Below are 19,413 nucleotides of genomic sequence, written 5' to 3' on the forward strand. Positions count from 1 at the left end.
TAACCTGAGCATGACATAAATGGTATGGAATAAGGGGTGGATATTGTCCTGGTTTCAGCTAGGACAGAGTTAATTTTCCTCCTAGTAGCTGGTAGGGTGCTGTGTTTTGGATTAGGATAAGAGTGTTGATAACATGCTGATGTTTTAATTGTTGCAGAGCAGTGCTTACACCAAGCCAAGGACTTTTCAGCTTCTCGCTCTGTCCTGCCAGCGAGCAGGCTAGGGGTGCAGCAGGAGCTGGGAGGGGACAGACCCAGGACAGCTGACCCAAACTGGCCAAAGGGGTATTCCATACCATCTGACGTCATGCTAAACAATATATAGGGGTGGCTGGCCGGGGTGGGGGGCCGGCTGCTCGGGGATAGGCTGGGCATCGGTCAGCGGGTGGTGAGCAATTGCATTGTGCATCACTTGCTTTGTAGACATTAGTAGTAGTAGTACTATTATCGTTATTCTTTTCTTTTCTGCCCTAATAAACTGTCTCTATCTCAACCCACAGGCTTCATTTTCCTGATTCTCTTCCCCCATCCCAGAGAGGGAGGGGGGAGGGTGAGCGAACAGCTGTGTGGTGCTTAGCTGCCGGCCAGGTTAAACCACAATAAAGGATAACAGACAAGTTGCAAAACACTGCCCTCCAGAAAGATTAGTTTAGCGTACTAAGCTTCTTCATTCTTTTTACTGTTGCTGAATACAAGATTTGCCTGAGTTATTAACGTATATGAACACATTCTGCAGAAAGAAAAAGAAACTACTGAGAAGCACTGGAGAAAGTAGTACTTGGAGCAACTTTTTACAGTTCAAAAGGTAATTCCTTTCCTACATTTAGAGATGCAAGACCATGTCTTAACAGTCTGGTTATAGCCAAATAAAACATAGGTTACATTCAGCCTGAAACCTCACTCCTCTCTCTCCCAGCAGCTGTTGCACAGCAGTTTTTTTCCCCTTCTTAAATATGCTCTTACAAAGGCTCAACCAACATAGATTCAACTGCTGGATCTACAACACATATGAAGACCATTACCTTCTCTTGCCCAGCATGATTTTCATCTTCGTGTTCTTCCACTCTCTGTTTCAATGCTTTCAAAAATTCACTCTTCTTATCAGTCCGCATTCTTGTCAACTTTGTTAAATGAGGCTGACCAACTTTGTCAACAGGGGATGAAGAATTTGACTGATGACACTAATGTAGGGGGTGAGGGAAAAAAAAGACTTAGAAGCACATTTGTTGAAATTCTTCTAAATGAAAGACAAAAGGCCTTTCAGGAACCTGTAGTTTTGGGTTGCATGTATATCCGCAGTCAAAAGCAGAGGAAAGATATCCATATTCCAGTATATATGGTTCTTGCATGTAAATAGAGATGCAGGTTTATGGAGCACTGCTAAAAAACCAGTTGACCTTCTGAAGTATATTAGCAGTTTTTAAATTTTAAACCTACCAAGTTATACATACTAGTGCACCATTTTTTACTCTAAATCAAGCCTACAAAGCAAATTATGCAGTAGTACTTAAAGGCAGTGAGGTACCTTTCACATTACCCTCTCTCACATTAACTTCTAGAAAACAAACATTAAATACAATTCTCCATAAGTTTTATTGATCTACTTATCTAACCAAACAAATCAAAAAATTGATATATTTGATTAGAACTACAAGCATTATTTTACCTCTTTCACTGAATTCTGTGGTACAGGAAATGCCTTGGTGTTTGATTTGAAAGGACTGAAATTGCCAATACCATATGCAGATTCATGAGGAAATGGAATCCCAGTTTTATTTTCTTTTGCTTGGCTTTTCCACGGCGTAGTCTAAACAAAAATTAAAGAATCATCAACTACAATAGAATTATTTTCAGGCATCTTTAGAAAACTGATTAAGGAAAAGCAAATCATAACAACAACCATAATTTAGTCCAAACACCTGTTTTCTGTAGGACCAACTGTTTATGAGCAATTAATCCTTTCATAAATAGCTTACACTTTTTATATAAAGAGCTAAATTTAAGAACGATTAAGATCATCATATGTCATGTATTAAGAACTAAAATATGAGTCTTTAACAGCTGAAAATAATTATAAAAGGGTTATATAGTAAATGGGATTAGATCAGGCTGGCAGCCAGTCACTGGTGGGGTTCCCCCAGAGTTCCATTTTGGGGCCAGTTCTCTTTAATGTTTTCATAAATAACATGGACATAGGACTCCAATGCATACTATACAAGTTTGCAGACAACACTAAATTGGGAGGAGCTGTTGACTCCCTCAAGGGTAGAGAGGCCTTGCAGAGAGATCTTGACAAATTAGATGGCTGGGCAATCACCAACCAATAGAATTTTAAAAAGAGCAAGTGTCAGATTCCGCACCTGGGATAGGGCAGCCCTGGATATGTGAACAGACTAGGGGATAAAAAGCTGGAGAGCAGCCCCACAGAAAGAAAAGTGGGGGGTTTGGTCAATGGCAAGTGAATGAGTCAACAGTGTGCCCTGGCAGCCAGAAGGGCCAACTGTACCCTGGAGTTCAAGCACAACATTGCTAGCCAGTCCAGAGAAGTAACTGTCCCGCTCTACTCTGCACTGGTGCAGCCTCACCTCGAGTACTATGTGCAGTTTCGGGCACCACAATATAAGACAGACATAAAACTATAAGTGAATGTCCAAAGGAGGGCTACAAAGATGGTGAAGGGTCTAGAGGGGAACCAAGCCTGCCAAGTTCAAGAAGCATTTGGACAATGCTCTCAGACATACGGTTTCATTCTGGGGTGGTACTGTATGGAGCCAGGAGTTGGACTCTATGATCCTTGTGGGTCCCTTCCAACTCAGTGTATTCTAGGATTCTATGATAATGTTTTCAATACTTTAAGTTCTAGAGTTATAAACAGCTCTATCAGGTGCTCTTAGGAGCACATGAAAAATTCCTGAAACAAAAATCAAAAGATGAACATGGAAAGTTGCATATGGAGAAGGACCAAAATGGCACTAAGAGGTTGCAACATCGTCTATATCAATAATTGGAATAAATTCTGAAGGTGTTGTTATGCCAACTATAGCTCTCAACTTGGTATCTCTTTTTCTGTTAAAAACATATACAGAAAAAGCATTACTATTCCGTAAATTAAAAACATCCTTTTCACTCTCACTTGGATGCTTCTTGCACTTCTCAAAAAAAAGGTAAATAAGAAATAAAGGAAGTTTCAGTTATAGTATAATTTAAAAAGAAAAATGAGAAAGTGTTTCCAGTCAACTTTGGGGCGTGTGGCACTTGAGGTATGCAAGACTTGAAAGCATACTCTAGGAACAGAATTCTCAGGGGTGAAATGAGCACATTCAGAATTAGAGCTCCCCCCACTCCCACCCCGGCTTGTTATTCATGCCACCGGTATCCAAAACTCACCTTTGCGGGTGGAGTGGCAGGTTTAGGGACTACTCCTTTATAAACACTTGTGCCAGTTCCATTTTTTACTGGCTGTGAATGAAGACTTCCTACCAGAGGGAATCCAGATATTTGCAGTTCTTTTGTACTGCCCTTTTTAATGACCAGCATTCTTGGAGATCTAGATTTAGGATTCAAAGGATACTCTGGAAAAAGAAAAACGTGTGCATATGTATATAGTCTTAAGTTTCTACTTCATAGGTTACTGGACAGCCATATGGTCCAGAACAAACAGGCATAAAGCAAAAACTTAGTCCAGAGTTAGGTTTCACAAATAACACACTGTTCAAAACTGGATAAAAAAAGGTTCTGGTCCACTTTCTACAACCATTGTTTGTAAAATATTTCACTTGGCACTGCAGGAATTTTACTTTCAGAAAGATATTCTTTAGTCAAAGAACTAGCTATACAGCTCTTGTTTGCAAACCTAAACACCAAATGCTATTAGTTGTTAATGGTTATCTTCAAAAGATATTACGGCTTTCATATTTCCTTTAAAGGTTACTAAAGAATTATTACTCGTAATAATTAACAGCTCACTTTAGAGTCAATGTTCCATAAAGTCCTTTATAAACATCACTTCTTATCAGAAGTGATGCATACTATTCCAGATCATGGCAATGACCATTTTCTATCTCCATGCCTAAGATGTCTATAACAGAACATCTGAACCCTACACCTTTTCCAGGTTCAAGACAGCACTAATTAGAAACATACAGCCAGCTGTCATACTCACTAAATAACTGACATTTGACAGTTTTCAAGAGCAGCTATTAAAAATAGTTTAAAATTTCCAAAAAGTGGGAAAAACTGTTTTTGCACATGCACTCCAATCTTGCATCAACAACCTTTTCCAAGATTATCTTCTCTCCCTGCAAGTGTTTCTAATTCATGGTCAGAGTCACCATATCCTACATTTAAAAAAGAAAACTATCTTAAAAGCATAAATTGCTTTAGTTTTGTTTAGCAGGTAAATGTTACACTTGTGATAAAGTTAAATGACAAATAAGTACAAAGTTATGAAATGAATTTTCATAATACAAGCATGCTCTCATCCCAGGTACACAAGATAAAATGTAATCTAAAAGTATCCTTTTTTTAAAAACAAGCATTTAAAGGGAATGGCAACATTCTTGAACATTGCATTTCCTTTGATAGGGAATAAAGAGCCTTAATTTCAGTTTTTCAACTACAAAATGAGATTTGCAAGAGCCAAGCTATAATAAAGATATCACACTGTAAGCTGTAACAAGCCACTGTACTGTAGTTTACAGAACCTATTTAACTAACAGAACTGTTCTTTCCTTTGCTTGTGAAGCAATACCTAAAAAGCCTGGAATCAAGAATCAGATCAACCTGAGCCACATCATGCAGCAGCCAGAGTGCTTCAAACGTGATAAAACACTCAAGTTGCTATAGAAATAAAATTAGCTATTGTTACACTTTTATTGAAAGTTAAATATTTCTTGACTTTCACATTAAAGCTACTAAATACACAAGAATGGAAAGTATTCCAATTTTTTAGACTACTGCAAAAGTTCTTAGCGATTTTGTAAAACTAGACGTAGGCCACCCCCTTCTAAATAAATACCTAACAGCACAAGATGTGCTGGGGAAGTATGAGAATAAGAGTCAGCAAATTAAAGTACCGCTTAAAATGAGCAACAAGATTCAGATCTCAGTACTAGTAACAGTTTAAATAGTAGCTTTCATGTTATTTAAATTGGCCCTCATTCTGAGTAAATTCTGAGGCGCTCTACAAGCAGCTGGTGGAAGTCATGAAATCACCAGCACTCGCTCTCACAGGGGACTTTAACTTCCTGGACATATGCTGGAAATACAACACAGCCCAGAGGAAACCATCAAGGAGGTTTCTGGAGTGCATGGAAGACAGCTTCCTGACTCAGCTGGTTAGTGAGCCTACTGGGGGGTCCCCTGCTAGACCTGCTGGTCATGAACAGAGAAGGACTGGTAGGAAATGTGGTGGTCGGGAGTTCTCTTAGGCAGAGTGATCACAAAATGGTAGAGTTCTCTATTCTTGGTGAAGTCAGGAGGGGGGTCAAGGCAGTAAAACTGCTACCTTGGACTTCCAGAGGGCAGACTGAACTGTTCAGGACACTGGTAGGGAGGGTCCCTTGGGAGTCAGTCCTGAAGGGCAGAGGGGTCCAGGAAGACTGGACGCTCCTCAAGAAGGAAGTCTTAAAGGTGCAGGAGCAGGCTGTTCCCGTGTGCTGTAAGATGAGCCGGTGGGGAAGACCGGCAAGGCTGAAGAGGGAACTTCTGCTGAGTATCTGGGAGAAAAAGAGAGGTTATGTCCAGTGAAAGAAGAGACAGGCAGCTCGGGGAGAGTACAAGGAAGTTGCCAGCATATGCAGAGAGAAGATCTGAAAAGCTAAAGCCCAGCATGAGCTCAACCTGGCACCTGGTTAAGGAAAACATAAAATGTTTTTACAAATATATTAAAGGCAAGAGGAGGACCAAGGAGAATCTCCATCTTTTACTGGACACAGGGGGAACATGACTACTGAGGATAACGTAAAGGCTGAGGTTCTTAATGCCTTCTTTACATCTGTCTTTACTAGCCAGACCAGTTATCCTCCGAGTACTCAGCCTCCCGACCTGGAAGTCTGGGACAGGAGCAGAAGAAACCCCCCACAGTTCAGGTGGAAATAGAGACCTGCTGCTCCACGTGTGTACTGGGTCGGGCTGGGATGTTAACTTTCCCTGCAGCAGCCCATACAGTGCTGTGCTCTGCACTCGTAGCTAAAACAGCAATGGTATCACACCAGTGCTGTGTTTCCTGCTGAGCAGTGCTGGCACAGCATCAGGACTCTCTCTAACCCCCCTAGGGGTGGGCAAAGATGTGAGAAAAGAAACATCACCAGGGCAGCTGACCTAAACCAACCAAAGGGATATTCCATACCATATGATGTCACACTCAGCAATAAAAGGTGGAAAAAGGAGGAAGAGGGGAGGGGTGGGCTCTCGTTGTGAAAACATCCGTCCTCCTCCCGAACACCGGCTACGTGCGTTGAGGCCCTGCTTCAAGGACGTGGTCAAGCATCGCTCATTTGTGGGAAGTAGAGAGTAATTTCTTTCCTCTGCACTTCCACATAGCCTTTACTTGTTTTGTTTAGTTTTCCCTTTCCCCCTCCCTCTTCCCCTTTCCTTTTTTCCCCTTTAGTTAAATTGTTAATTTAGTTAAATTGTTTAATTAATAATAATCTTTCCTTAATAATTATTTGTTTTTCCTTTAATTAAATCATCCTTATCTCAACCCATGAGTTGTTCTTTCCTTTACTTCTTCCCCTCCTCATCTAAGGAGGGGGAGGGAGAGAGCGGTTGTGGTGTTCAGCTGCCTAGCACAGTAAAACCACCACAGTCCTTTTTGGCGCCTAACATGAGGCTCGAAGGGTTGAGATAACAGTAGAATTGATTAAAATGCTTACAACTAACACACTTACTTGCTAGTCACCATGTTCAGTGTCCTGTTAATATTGGCGTGTTTGATCATGTGTCATGCAATCCGTGTCATGTTCTCCTTTCTCCTCTATATCCGATCCGAGAATGTGCTACAATCTGTGTTCGTTTTTTTTTAATTCGCTGTGCTGCCAAGCACTGGCCTTGAGGTTAATCTGGCATTCAGGCTCTGCGCTGTTATCATTTGGGTCTCATGGAAACTATCTTTTAGAGAACGTTCAGAATTACACTGCCTTTCTTTCCTCATCTGGAAGTCAGTTTATGAATAATATCAGGAATGGTACCTCCTCCTTCTTTCACAGTGGGCTAATTACAACAGTTTCTGAGTATTTTGAATATCCATGTGTAACCCATATATTACTATTTCTAATTCTGAATAATGGGTTTCCTCTTCTCTCTAAGATTAGTCGACTGTTTAGAAAGCTTACCCGGGAATCTATCCCAAAACAGTCTTGTGGCAGGTGGCAAGGTGTGTGGGAGGATATCGGCAGGTACCTCTCACGGGTGTCTCCTCCAATAGTTTTGAACTTCACCCCTGAACAAGTGCAAAATCCTAAAAACCTGATAGAATGTTTGAGAGTCATATGCCCTGACCCTGATAATGGTGGAGAACGACAGCTTGCAGCACCCTGCTGGGTCCTGGCTTACTCCTATCAAACACTGTTTAACATCATCCAGCACCTTGAAGAGAGGGAGGAAGTCTCTGAATCAGATGACCAGATAACACATGCTGTGGCTGACCCGGAGGATCAACCAACTATGGTATCAGTCGCCCCCATAGTCAAGTCAAAACAATGGAAACGGAAGTCAGCTCGTTTAGTAAGGGAAGAAGCCTCTCCTAAGAAGGAGGGAGAAGGCAGGCACCTCTAAAGCAGAGCCATCACAAAAACAGCAGGAAGAAGAATGGAAATCATAAAGGAATCAGAAACCACTTGATCCCTATCCCTGAGTGAGTCGCGAGAAATACGAAAGGATTATGGTCGATACCCAGGTGAACACATCCTCACCTGGCTGCTTCAGTGCTGGGACACTGGGGCCAATAGCCAACAGCTAGAAGGCAATGAAGCCAAACAGCTGGGATCCCTCTCTAGAGAAAGGATCAATGACAAAGGAATTGGGAGAGGGACACAGGTTCTCAGCCTCTGGAGGCGACTCCTGGCAGCTGTGAAAGAAAGGTATCCCCATAAGGAAGATATTGTATATCAAGTAGGCAAGTGGGCCACTATAGATAAAGGTCTCCAGCATTTGCGGGAATTAGTTGTGCTGGAGAAGGTTTATAGTGATTTGGACAAGGCCCAGACACCTCAAGATCCCGATGAAGTCCAGTGCACAACATCCATGTGGCGTAAATTGGTGCGGAGTGCACCATCATCACATGCCAGTACGCTGGCAGGAATTCAGTGGGATGAGGGGATGGGACCAACAGTGTATACTGTATCCTGCCAGCTTCAAAAATATGAAGACAACCTCTCTGCTCCGCTACAGGCCTGTGTCTCAGCTGTGGAGAAACTGTCCGAAAGACCTGACCACCTCGTAGAACGAGCATATCCCTCCTCATCCAGACGGAGTGATATTTCAGCCACTAAGAATCAGTATTTTCCTGCTCGAGTATCCAGGACGCACACCACGTGGCACCTTGTGGTTTTATCTGCGTGACCACGGGGAAAATATGAGGAAATGAGATGATGAACCTACTTCAACCCTAGCTGCTCGGGTACGTGAACTGAAAGGAAATACAGCAGAAAGAAGAGGGGCTCCTAAAAAAAATGCTGCTCCAGTTTCTGTTTGGCAGTTCCCCAGAGGCAGTAGAAGAACTGATGTTATTCTTGACCCTGATGAAGGGACCTCTGCTTCTCATTTGCAAGAATTAATTGGCAGATACTCCAACCAGGACTACAGGCACCCTGCCTCTGGCCAGGTGGAGGAGAGGGATAACCGAATTTATTGGACTGTGCGGATCCGATGGCCTGGCATATTGGAACCACAAGAATACAAAGCTTTAGTGGACACTGGCGCACAATGTACCTTAATGCCATCAGGCCACCAAGGGACAGAACCCATCTGTATCTCTGGAGTGACAGGGGGATCCCAACAATTAACTGTATTGGAAGCTGAAGTGAGTCTAACTGGGAATGAGTGGCAAAAGCATCCCATTGTGACTGGCCCCGAGGCTCCATGCATCCTTGGCATAGACTACCTCAAGAGAGGGTACTTCAAGGATCCAAAAGGGTACCGGTGGGCTTTTGGCATAGCTGCTTTGAGCACAGAGAAGATTAGGCAGCTGTCTACCCTGCCTGGCCTTTCAGAAGACCCTTCCGTTGTAGGATTGCTGAAGGTTGAAGAACAGCAGGTACCAATCGCTACCACAAGGGTGCACCGAAGGCAATATCGCACAAACCGAGACTCCCTGATTCCCATCCATGAGCTGGTTCATCGGCTGGAGAGCCAAGGAGTGATCAGCAAGACTCACTCACCCTTTAATAGTCCTATATGGCCAGTGCAAAAGTCTAATGGCGAGTGGAGGCTAACGGTGGACTATCGCGGCCTGAACGAAGTCACACCACCACTGAGCCCTGCAGTGCCAGACATGCTAGAATTCCAGTACGAACTAGAGTCAAAGGCAGCCAAGTGGTATGCCACAATCGATATTGCTAATGCATTTTTCTCCATCCCTCTGGCAGCAGCATGCAGGCCACAGTTTGCGTTCACTTGGAGGGGTGTCCAATATACTTGGAATCGGCTGCCCCAGGGGTGGAAACACAGCCCTACCATTTGCCATGGACTGATCCAGTCTGCACTGGAACAAGGGGGAGCTCCTGAACACCTGCAGTACATTGATGACATCCTCGTGTGGGGCAACACAGCTGAAGAAGTTTATGAGAAAGGGAAGAAAGTAATCCAAATTCTCCTGAAAGCTGGTTTTGCCATTAAACAGAGTAAGGTCAAGGGACCCGCACAGGAAATCCAGTTCTTGGGGGTAAAATGGCAGGATGGACGTCGCCATATTCCGATGGATGTGATCAATAAAAAAACAGCAATGTCTCCGCCAACTAGCAAAGAAGAAACGCAAGCTTTCCTAGGCCTTGTGGGATTCTGGAGAATGCATGTTCCAGGCTATAGTCAGCTTGTGAGTCCTCTGTATCGAGTGACTCGAAAGAGAAACTATTTCAAGTGGGGGCCCCGAGCAACAACAGGCCTTTGAACAAATCAAACAAGAAATAGCTCGTGCAGTAGCCCTTGGGCCTGTCCGTACCGGACCAGCTGTGCAAAACATATTTTACACTGCGGCTGGGGAGCATGGCCTCACCTGGAGCCTCTGGCAGAAAACCCCAGAAGAAACTCGAGGTCGACCTCTGGGTTTCTGGAGACGGGGCTATCGAGGATCAGAAGCCAATTACACCCCAACTGAAAAGGAGATACTCACGGCATATGAGGGTGTTCAAGCTGCTTCAGAAGTTGTGGGTACAGAAGCACAGCTCCTCTTGGCACCACAGCTACCTGTGTTACACTGGATGTTCAAAGGGAAAATTCCCACTACACAGCATGCAACTGATGCTACGTGGAGGAAGTGGATAGCGTTAATTACACAGCGGGCTCAAATGGGGAAACCCAACCGCCCAGGAATCCTGGAAGAGATCATGGACTGGCCGGAAGGCAGAGATTTCGGAGTGCCGACAGAAGAGGTAACCCGTGCTGAAGAGGCACCAGCATATAATGAGTTGCCTGAAGACAGAAAGCAGTATGTGTTGTTCACTGACGGATCCTGCCGTGTGGTAGGGGGCCATCGGAAATGGAAAGCTGCCGTGTGGAGTCCCACACGACAAGTCGTGGAGGCCATGGAAGGGGAAGGCGAGTCGAGTCAGTATGCAGAAGTAAAAGCCATACAACTGGCCCTAGAAATTGCCAAAAGAGAAAAATGGCCAGTACTGTATCTCTACACTGACTCATGGATGGTGGCAAATGCTCTGTGGGGGTGGCTGCAGCAATGGAAACAGAGCAACTGGCAGCGCAGAGGTAAACCTATCTGGGCTGCTACCCTGTGGCAAGATATTGCTGCTTGGGTAGAAAACCTGGATGTAAAAGTACGTCATGTAGATGCCCACATGCCCAAGAGCCGCGCTACTGAAGAACATCAGAACAACGAAGAAGTGGATCGAGCTTCAAAAATTGATGTGGCTCATGTGGATCTGGACTGGGGACGTAAGGGTGAGCTGTTTGTAGCTCGATGGGCCCATGAAACATCAGGACATCTGGGGAGGGATGCCACATACAGATGGGCTCGTGATCGAGGGGTGGACCTGACCACTGAGGCCATCACACAGGTTACCGATGAGTGTGAGACCTGTGCTGCAATCAAGAGCGCCATGGAGGTAAAATCTCCCTGGAATAGGGGGAGGTGGCTAGGGTTTCAATATGGTGAGGCCTGGCATATTGACTATATCGGACCACTCCCACAAACCCACCAAGGCAAACGGTACATACTCACCACAGTAGAAGCAACTACTGGGTGGCTGGAAACATACCCCGTAAACCATGCCACGGCCCGAAACACTATCTTGGGCCTGGAAAGGCAAGTGCTGTGGCGTCATGGTACACCAGAGAGAATTGAGTCTGACAATGGCAGTCATTTCCGAAACAATCTTGTCACCTCCTGGGCCAAGAGGCATGGTATTGAGTGGGTGTATCACATCCCTTATCACCCACAAGCCTCTGGGAAGGTTGAGAAGTACAACGGACTGTTAAAGACTATGTTACGAGCATTGGGTGCTGGGACATGGAAACAATGGGACATAAATCTACCAGAAGCCACTTGGCTAGATAACAACAGGGGGTCTGACAGCCGTGCTGGTCCTGCTGAAGCAAAACCCCTACACACGGTGAAAGGAGCTAAAGTCCCCGTAGTGCATGTAGGAAAGTGGATGGGGAAGGCGGTGTGGGATGCTCCTGCCTCAGGAAAAGGCAAACCCACTCGTGGGATTGTCTTCGCCCAAGGACCGGGGTATACCTGGTGGGTCATGCAAAAGAATGGGGATATCAAGTGCATGCCTCAAGGAGATTTAACCTTGAGAGAAAACTAATTTGTAATCTAAGTTATATGTTGTAGGAAGATGCTGCAGGATCAACAACAGGTCAACTTCGCAAGGAACCGGGCAAGTGCAACAAGGACTTGAGCTAAGCTGGTGCTGGCGTCCAGACATCCAACTCCGCCTGCTGTGAGTGACCATTTTGGCAGATGAAGACCAAGTTGTCAACAGTTCTTATGAACATTTTCCAAGAAAGACCTATAGGATGAAAAGACATACTTACCCATCGATCTGTTAAAGGACAAGGGACAACGGTGATGAGAATACTTACATGCTAAAGTATGGGGGACCTGAGAGTGACACAAATGTTATGGAATAAGGGGTGGAGGTTGTACTGGGTCGGGCTGGGATGTTAACTTTCCCTGCAGCAGCCCATACAGTGCTGTGCTCTGCACTCGTAGCTAAAACAGCAATGGTATCACACCAGTGCTGTGTTTCCTGCTGAGCAGTGCTGGCACAGCATCAGGACTCTCTCTAACCCCCCTAGGGGTGGGCAAAGATGTGAGAAAAGAAACATCACCAGGGCAGCTGACCTAAACCAACCAAAGGGATATTCCATACCATATGATGTCACACTCAGCAATAAAAGGTGGAAAAAGGAGGAAGAGGGGAGGGGTGGGCTCTCGTTGTGAAAACATCCGTCCTCCTCCCGAACACCGGCTACGTGCGTTGAGGCCCTGCTTCAAGGACGTGGTCAAGCATCGCTCATTTGTGGGAAGTAGAGAGTAATTTCTTTCCTCTGCACTTCCACATAGCCTTTACTTGTTTTGTTTAGTTTTCCCTTTCCCCCTCCCTCTTCCCCTTTCCTTTTTTTCCCCTTTAGTTAAATTGTTAATTGTTTAGTTAAATTGTTTAATTAATAATAATCTTTCCTTAATAATTATTTTTTTCTTCCCTTTAATTAAATCATCCTTATCTCAACCCGTGAGTTGTTCTTTCCTTTACTTCTTCCCCTCCTCATCTAAGGAGGGGGAGGGAGAGAGCGGTTGTGGTGTTCAGCTGCCTAGCACGGTAAAACCACCACAACGTGGACTGTCACAAGTCCATGGGGCCAGATGGGATCCACCCAAGGGTGCTGAGGGGGTTGGCAGATGTGACTGCTGGGCCGCTTTCCATCATCTATCAGCAGTCATGGTCATCTGGAGAGGTCCTGGATGTCCCTGTGACTAGCGGTGTTCCCCAGGGGTCGGTGCTGGGTCCGGTCTTGTTCAACAACTTCATCGACGACCTTGATGAGGAAACAGTGTCCACCCTCAGCAAGTACACTGATGATACAAACCTGGGAGGAGCGGACGACACGCCAGAAGGCTGTGCTGCCATTCAGCAAGACCTGGACAGGCTGGAGAGATGGGCAGGAAGAAACCAAATGAGGTTTAACAAGAGCAAGTGTAGAGTCCTGCACCTGGGAAGGAACAACCGCATATATCAGGACAGGCTGGGGGATGACCTGCTGGAGAGGAGCTCTGCGGAGAAGGACCTGGGGGTCCTGGTGGACGACAGGTTGGCCATGAGCCAGCAGTGTGCCCTGGTGGCCAAGAAGGCCAATGGGATCCTGGCGTGCATTAAAAGAAGCACGGCCAGCAGGTCAAGGAAGGTGATCCTCCCCCTCTACTCTGCCCTGGTCAGGCCTCACCTGGAGTACTGTGTCCAGTTCTGGGCTCCCCACTACAAAAAAGACAGGGATCTCCTGGGAAGAGTCCAGCAAAGGGCCACAAAGATGATATGGGGCCTGGAGCACCTCCCCTATGAGGAAAGGCTGAGACACCTGGGTCTGCTCAGCCTTGAGAACAGAAGACTGAGAGGGGGATCATATTAATGTTTATAAATACCTTAAGTGTGGGAGACAGAGGGATTTGGCCAACCTCTTTTCAGTGGTTTGTGGGGACAGGAGAAGGGGCAATGGCCACAAAATGGATCACAGGAAGTTCCGCACCAACACGCGAAAGAACTTCTTCACAGTGAGGGTGACGGAGCACTGAAACAGGCTGCCCAGGGAGGTTGTGGAGTCTCCTCTGGAGATATTCAAGACACGTCTGGACGCCTACCTGGTCAACCTGCTCTAGGGAACCTGCTTTTTGCAATGATCTCTCGAGGTCCCATCCAACCCCTACAATTCTGAGAATCTGCAACTGGAGACTTAGTAATGTGACGCCTATCTATACGAAAGGTCATAAGGAGGAACCAGGGAACCACAGGCCTGTCAGCCTGATCTCGGTGCCAGGAAAGGTGATGGAGCAGGTCATCTTGAATGCAATCATTCAACATATGCGGGACAACCAGGGAAACAGGGCCAGTGTTATGGTTTAACCCGGCTGGCAGCTAAAAACCACACAGCCGTTCGCTCACCCTCCCCCCTCCCTCTCTGGGATGGGGGAGAGAAACGGGAAAGTGAAGCCGGTGAGTTGAGATAAAGACAGTTTATTAAGACAGGAAAATAATAAGAACAACAACAACAACAACAATAATAATAATAATAGTATTAATAATAATAATGTGTAAGAAACAAGTGATGCACAATGCAATTGCTCACCACCCGCTGACCGATGCCCAGCCTATCCCCGAGCAGCCGGCCCCCCACCCCGGCCAGCCACCCCTATATATTGTTTAGCATGACGTCAGATGGTATGGAATACCCCTTTGGCCAGTTTGGGTCAGCTGTCCTGGGTCTGTCCCCTCCCAGCTCCTGCTGCACCCCTAGCCTGCTCGCTGGCAGGACAGAGCGAGAAGCCGAAAAGTCCTTGGCTTAGTGTAAGCACTGCTCTGCAACAATTAAAACATCAGCATGTTATCAGCACTCTTCTCATCCTAATCCAAACCATAGCACCCTACAAGCTACTAGGAGGAAAATTAACTCTGTCCTAACTGGAACCAGGAGAGATATCCACCCCTTATTCCATACCATTTATGTCATGCTCAGGTTACACTCTTTCCAATACATTCTAATTAATCACCATTTTCATCTATGGTATATAGCAATCATGGTAGTGATGACATACAGTATTATATAATAATTAACATACTACAATTCAACTCATGGGCTATTCTCACCCAGTATTAAATCCCCTTGAGTTACACACCGGACCTCCCCATTCTTTTGCATTACCCACCAAGTGCATCCAGGTCCCTGAGCAGAAGCAATCCCACAAATGGGTTTGCCTTTTCCTGAGGCAGGAGTAGCCCAGACTGTTTTACCCAGCATGTTTCTTACGTGCACTACAGGAACTTTATCCCCTTCTACTGTATGTAACAGGTTTGATTGGGCAGGTCCAGCTCGGTTGGCAGATCCCCTAGTATTGAGTAACCAGGTGGCCTTTGCCAAATGCGTATCCATATTTTCGAATGTCCCAGCACCCATTGCTTTCAGTGTAGTCTTTAACAGTCCATTGTATCGTTCAACTTTTCCAGAGGCTGGTGCATGATAGGGGATGTGATACACCCACTCAATGCCATGTTCTTTGGCCCAAGTGTCTATAAGGTTGTTTCGGAAATGAGTCCCGTTGTCTGACTCAATTCTCTCTGGGGTGCCATGTCGCCATAGGACTTGCTTTTCAAGGCCCAGGATAGTGTTCCGGGCGGTGGCATGGGGCACAGGATACGTTTCCAGCCATCCGGTGGTTGCTTCCACCATTGTAAGTACGTGGCGCTTGCTGTTGCGGGTTCGAGGGAGTGTGATGTAATCAATCTGCCAGGCCTCTCCATCTTTATATTTCAGCCATCGTCCTCCATACCAAAGAGGCTTTGACCGCTTGGCTTGCTTGACTGCAGCACATGTTTCACAATCATGAATAACCTGTGCTATAGTGTCCATGGTCAGGTCCACCCCTCGATCACGAGCCCATCTGTATGTTGCATCTCTACCTTGATGGCCTGAGGTGTCATGGGCCCATCGGGCTATACATAATTCACCTTTATGTTGCCAGTCCAGGTCCACCTGAGCCACTTCAATCTTAGCAGCCTGATCCACCTGCTGGTTGTCCTGATGTTCTTCAGTAGCCCGATTCTTGGGCACATGAGAGCATCTACATGGCGTACCTTTACAACCAGGTTCTAAACCCGGGCAGCAATATCTTGCCACAGTGCAGCAGCCCAGATGGGCTTGCCCCTGCGCTGCCAGTTGTTCTGCTTCCATTGCTGTAACCACCCCCACAGGGCATTTGCTACCATCCATGAATCAGTATAGAGATAGAGAACTGGCCATTTTTCTCGTTCAGCAATATCTAAAGCCAGCTGAATGGCTTTCACTTCTGCAAACTGACTCGATTCACCTTCTCCCTCAGCAGCTTCTGCAACTCGTCGTGTAGGACTCCATACAGCAGCTTTCCACCTCCAATGCTTTCCCACAATACAACAGGATCCATCAGTGAACAGGGCATATTTCTCCTCATTTTCCGGTAGCTTGTTGTACAGTGGGGCTTCTTCAGCACGGACCACCTCCTCCTCTGGTGATATCCCAAAATATTTGCCTTCTGGCCGGTCCATAATCACTTCCAAGATCCCTGGGTGACAGGGTTTCCTATTTGAGCCCGCTGAGTAATCAGTGCAACCCACTTGCTCCATGTAGCATCAGTTGCATGATGTGTAGAGGGGACCCTTCCTTTGAACATCCAGCCTAGTACCAGCAGTCGGGGTGCCAGGAGGAGCTGCGCTTCAGTACCGACCACTTCCAAAGCAGATCGAACTCCTTCATATGCTGCCAATATCTCCTTTTCAGGTGGAGTATAGCGGGCCTCAGATCCTCTGTATCCCCGACTCCAAAACCCCAGGGGTCGACCTCGAGTTTCCCCAGGTTCTTTCTGCCAGAGGCTCCAGGTGGGACCATTCTCCCCGGCTGCGGTGTAGAGCACATTATTTACATCTGGTCCTGTTCGGACTGGCCCAAGGGCTACTTCATGAACTATTTCCTGCTTAATTTCTTCAAAGGCTTGTCGTTGTTCGGGCCCCACTGAAAAGCATTCTTCTTACGGGTTACTTGGTACATGGGGTTTACAATCAGACTGTAATTTGGAATGTGCATTCTCCAAAACCCCACGACACCTAGGAAAGCCTGTGTTTCCTTTTTGCTAGTGGTGGAGACATAGCTGCTATTTTATTGATCACATCCATTGGGATTTGACGACGTCCATCTTGCCATTTTATTCCTAAAAACTGGATCTCTCGTGCAGGTCCTTTGACTTTATTTTGTTTTATGGCAAAACCAGCCTTCAGAAGGATTTGGACTATTTTCTTCCCTTTCTCGAAAACTTCCTCTGCTGTGACACCCCACACAATGATGTCATCGACGTACTGCAGGTGTTCAGGAGCTTCCCCCTGCTCCAGCGCAGACTGGATCAGTCCATGGCAAATGGTAGGGCTGTGTTTCCACCCCTGGGGCAGCCGATTCCAAGTATATTGGACTCCCCTCCAAGTGAAAGCCAACTGTGGCCTGCACTGTGCTGCTAGAGGGATGGAGAAAAATGCATTAGCGATATCAATTGTGGCATACCACTTGGCTGCCTTTGATTCCAGTTCATACTGGAGTTCTAGCATGTCCGGCACTGCAGCACTCAGTGGTGGCGTGACTTCGTTCAGGCCACGATAGTCCACTGTTAGTCTCCACTCACCATTAGACTTTTGCACTGGCCATATGGGACTATTAAAAGGTGAATGAGTCTTGCTGATCACTCCTTGGCTCTCCAGTTGACGAATTAGCTTATGGATGGGAATCAGGGAGTCTCGGTTGGTGCGATATTGCCGCCGGTGCACCCTTGTGGTAGAGACTGGCACCTGCTATTCTTCAACCCTCAGCAACCCCACAACGGAAGGGTCCTCTGAGAGACCAGGCAAGGTAGACAACTGTTTAATGTCCTCTGTCTCCAAGGCAGCTATGCCAAAAGCCCAGCAGAACCCTTTTGGGTCCTTGAAATATCCTCTTCTAAGATAGTCTATGCCAAGGATGCACGGAGCATCCGGGCCAGTCACAATACGGTGCTTTTGCCACTCATTACCGGTTAGACTCACTTCAGCCTCCAATACAGTTAACTGCTGGGATCCCCCCGTCACACCATAAATACAGATGGGCTCTGGCCCTTTATAGCTTGATGGCATTAGAGTACATTGTGCACCGGTGTCTACCAAAGCCTTATACTTCTGTGCGTCTGACGTGCCAGGCCATCGAATCCACACAGTCCAATAAACTCGATTGTCCCTTTCCTCCCCCTGGCTGGAGGCAGGGCCCCTCTAGTCCTGGTCAGAATCTTCATTTCTGTGTTTAAAGGACTGCCTGCTGGAAGTTGGAGCAGCAAACTTCAGAGAACTCCTTTTTCCCAATTGTTTTCCTTTGCAATTCACGTACCCGTGCCTCTAGGGTCGCAGTAGATTTTCCATCCCATTTTCTCATGTCCTGTCCATGGTCACGTAGGTAAAACCACAGGGTGGCGCGGTGTGTGTGCCCACCATATTGTCTTCCTTGCATAGATGAACGTTTACCCCTAATAGCTGAGACACTGGTTTGTAGAGGTGGGGAGGAAAATAAACTCTCTTTAAGTTGGTGGACCTCTGCAGAAAGTTTCTCCACAGCCGAGACACAGGCCTGTAGGGAAGAGGAGAGACTTTCTTCGTACTGCCGGAGTATTTTAGCCACTTCATCCACTGTGGGTTCCTCATCCTCTTTCCAGGCCATTACTGCCAATGAGCTGGCATATGATGATGGTGCACTCCATACAAACTTCCGCCACATGGGTCGTGTACACTGGACTTCATCTGGATCTGTGGATATTTGTGCGTCGTCTAGGTCCTTATAAATTACTTCCCGTATGGCTAATTCCCTCAGGTACTGAATTCCCTTCTCCATGGTGGTCCACTTGCCTGGTAGACATACAAGTTCTTCCTTGAAGGGATACCTTTCCTTCACAGCTGACAGGAGACGCCTCCAGAGGCTGCGAGATCGTGCTCCATCTCCAATTGCTTTGTCAATGCATGCGTCCCTAGCAAGGGATCCCAGCCGCCTGGCTTCCTTGCCCTCTAATTCCACATAATTGGCTCCCGTGTCCCAGCACCGGAGCAGCCAGGTGACAAGCTGCTCACCTATACAGCGACCAAAATCTTTTCGCACATGTCGTAGCTCACGCTGGTATAGAGTCCGGGTAGTTACTGTTGATTTTTCGACATCTTCATCCTCCTGCACCTCTGATGGCCCAGCCTCGTCTTCTCTATACCTAGACCTAGCAGAAGACTGTCTGCGTTCTAAACGACCTGAATCTCTACACCATTTTTTCACCTTGTCTACAGGGGCAACTTGCACTGCTACAGCTCATTTCTCTGACCCAGCCACAGGAGCGGCTGCAGGAGCTGGAGCTGGAGTGGCTGCAGGGGCTGGAGCGGCTGCAGGGTCTGTCACTTGGTTGCTAGTAGCATCAATTGCAGCTCGATAGGCACAAGCCAGACCC

General features: G+C 46.4%; 1 protein-coding gene across 22 annotated transcripts in view; it reads right to left on the bottom strand.

Moving 5' to 3' along the window:
- LOC310888751 (vasculin-like) overlaps positions 1-19,413 on the bottom strand; it is an 81,042-nt gene that overhangs the window by 23,814 nt on the left and 37,815 nt on the right. For 14 of the 22 annotated variants that reach the window (XM_083815803.1, XM_083815801.1, XM_083815785.1 and 11 more), the window contains 4 exons: positions 13,269-13,328; positions 3,387-3,571; positions 1,666-1,806; positions 1,022-1,180 (listed from right to left, as the gene is read on the bottom strand). In XM_083815803.1, the coding sequence (XP_083671929.1) occupies positions 1,022-1,180; positions 1,666-1,806; positions 3,387-3,571; positions 13,269-13,328 (545 nt within the window). Of the gene's footprint in view, positions 1-1,021; positions 1,181-1,665; positions 1,807-3,386; positions 3,572-5,505; positions 5,629-6,889; positions 7,006-13,268; positions 13,329-19,413 lie in introns of those variants that run through there. The other 8 variants (XM_083815787.1, XM_083815792.1, XM_083815794.1 and 5 more) reach the window with 3 other exon arrangements.

The sequence above is a fragment of the Anser anser genome (genome assembly GCF_964211835.1).
Source record: "Anser anser genome assembly, chromosome: W".
In the NCBI taxonomy this organism is placed as follows: domain Eukaryota; kingdom Metazoa; phylum Chordata; class Aves; order Anseriformes; family Anatidae; genus Anser; species Anser anser.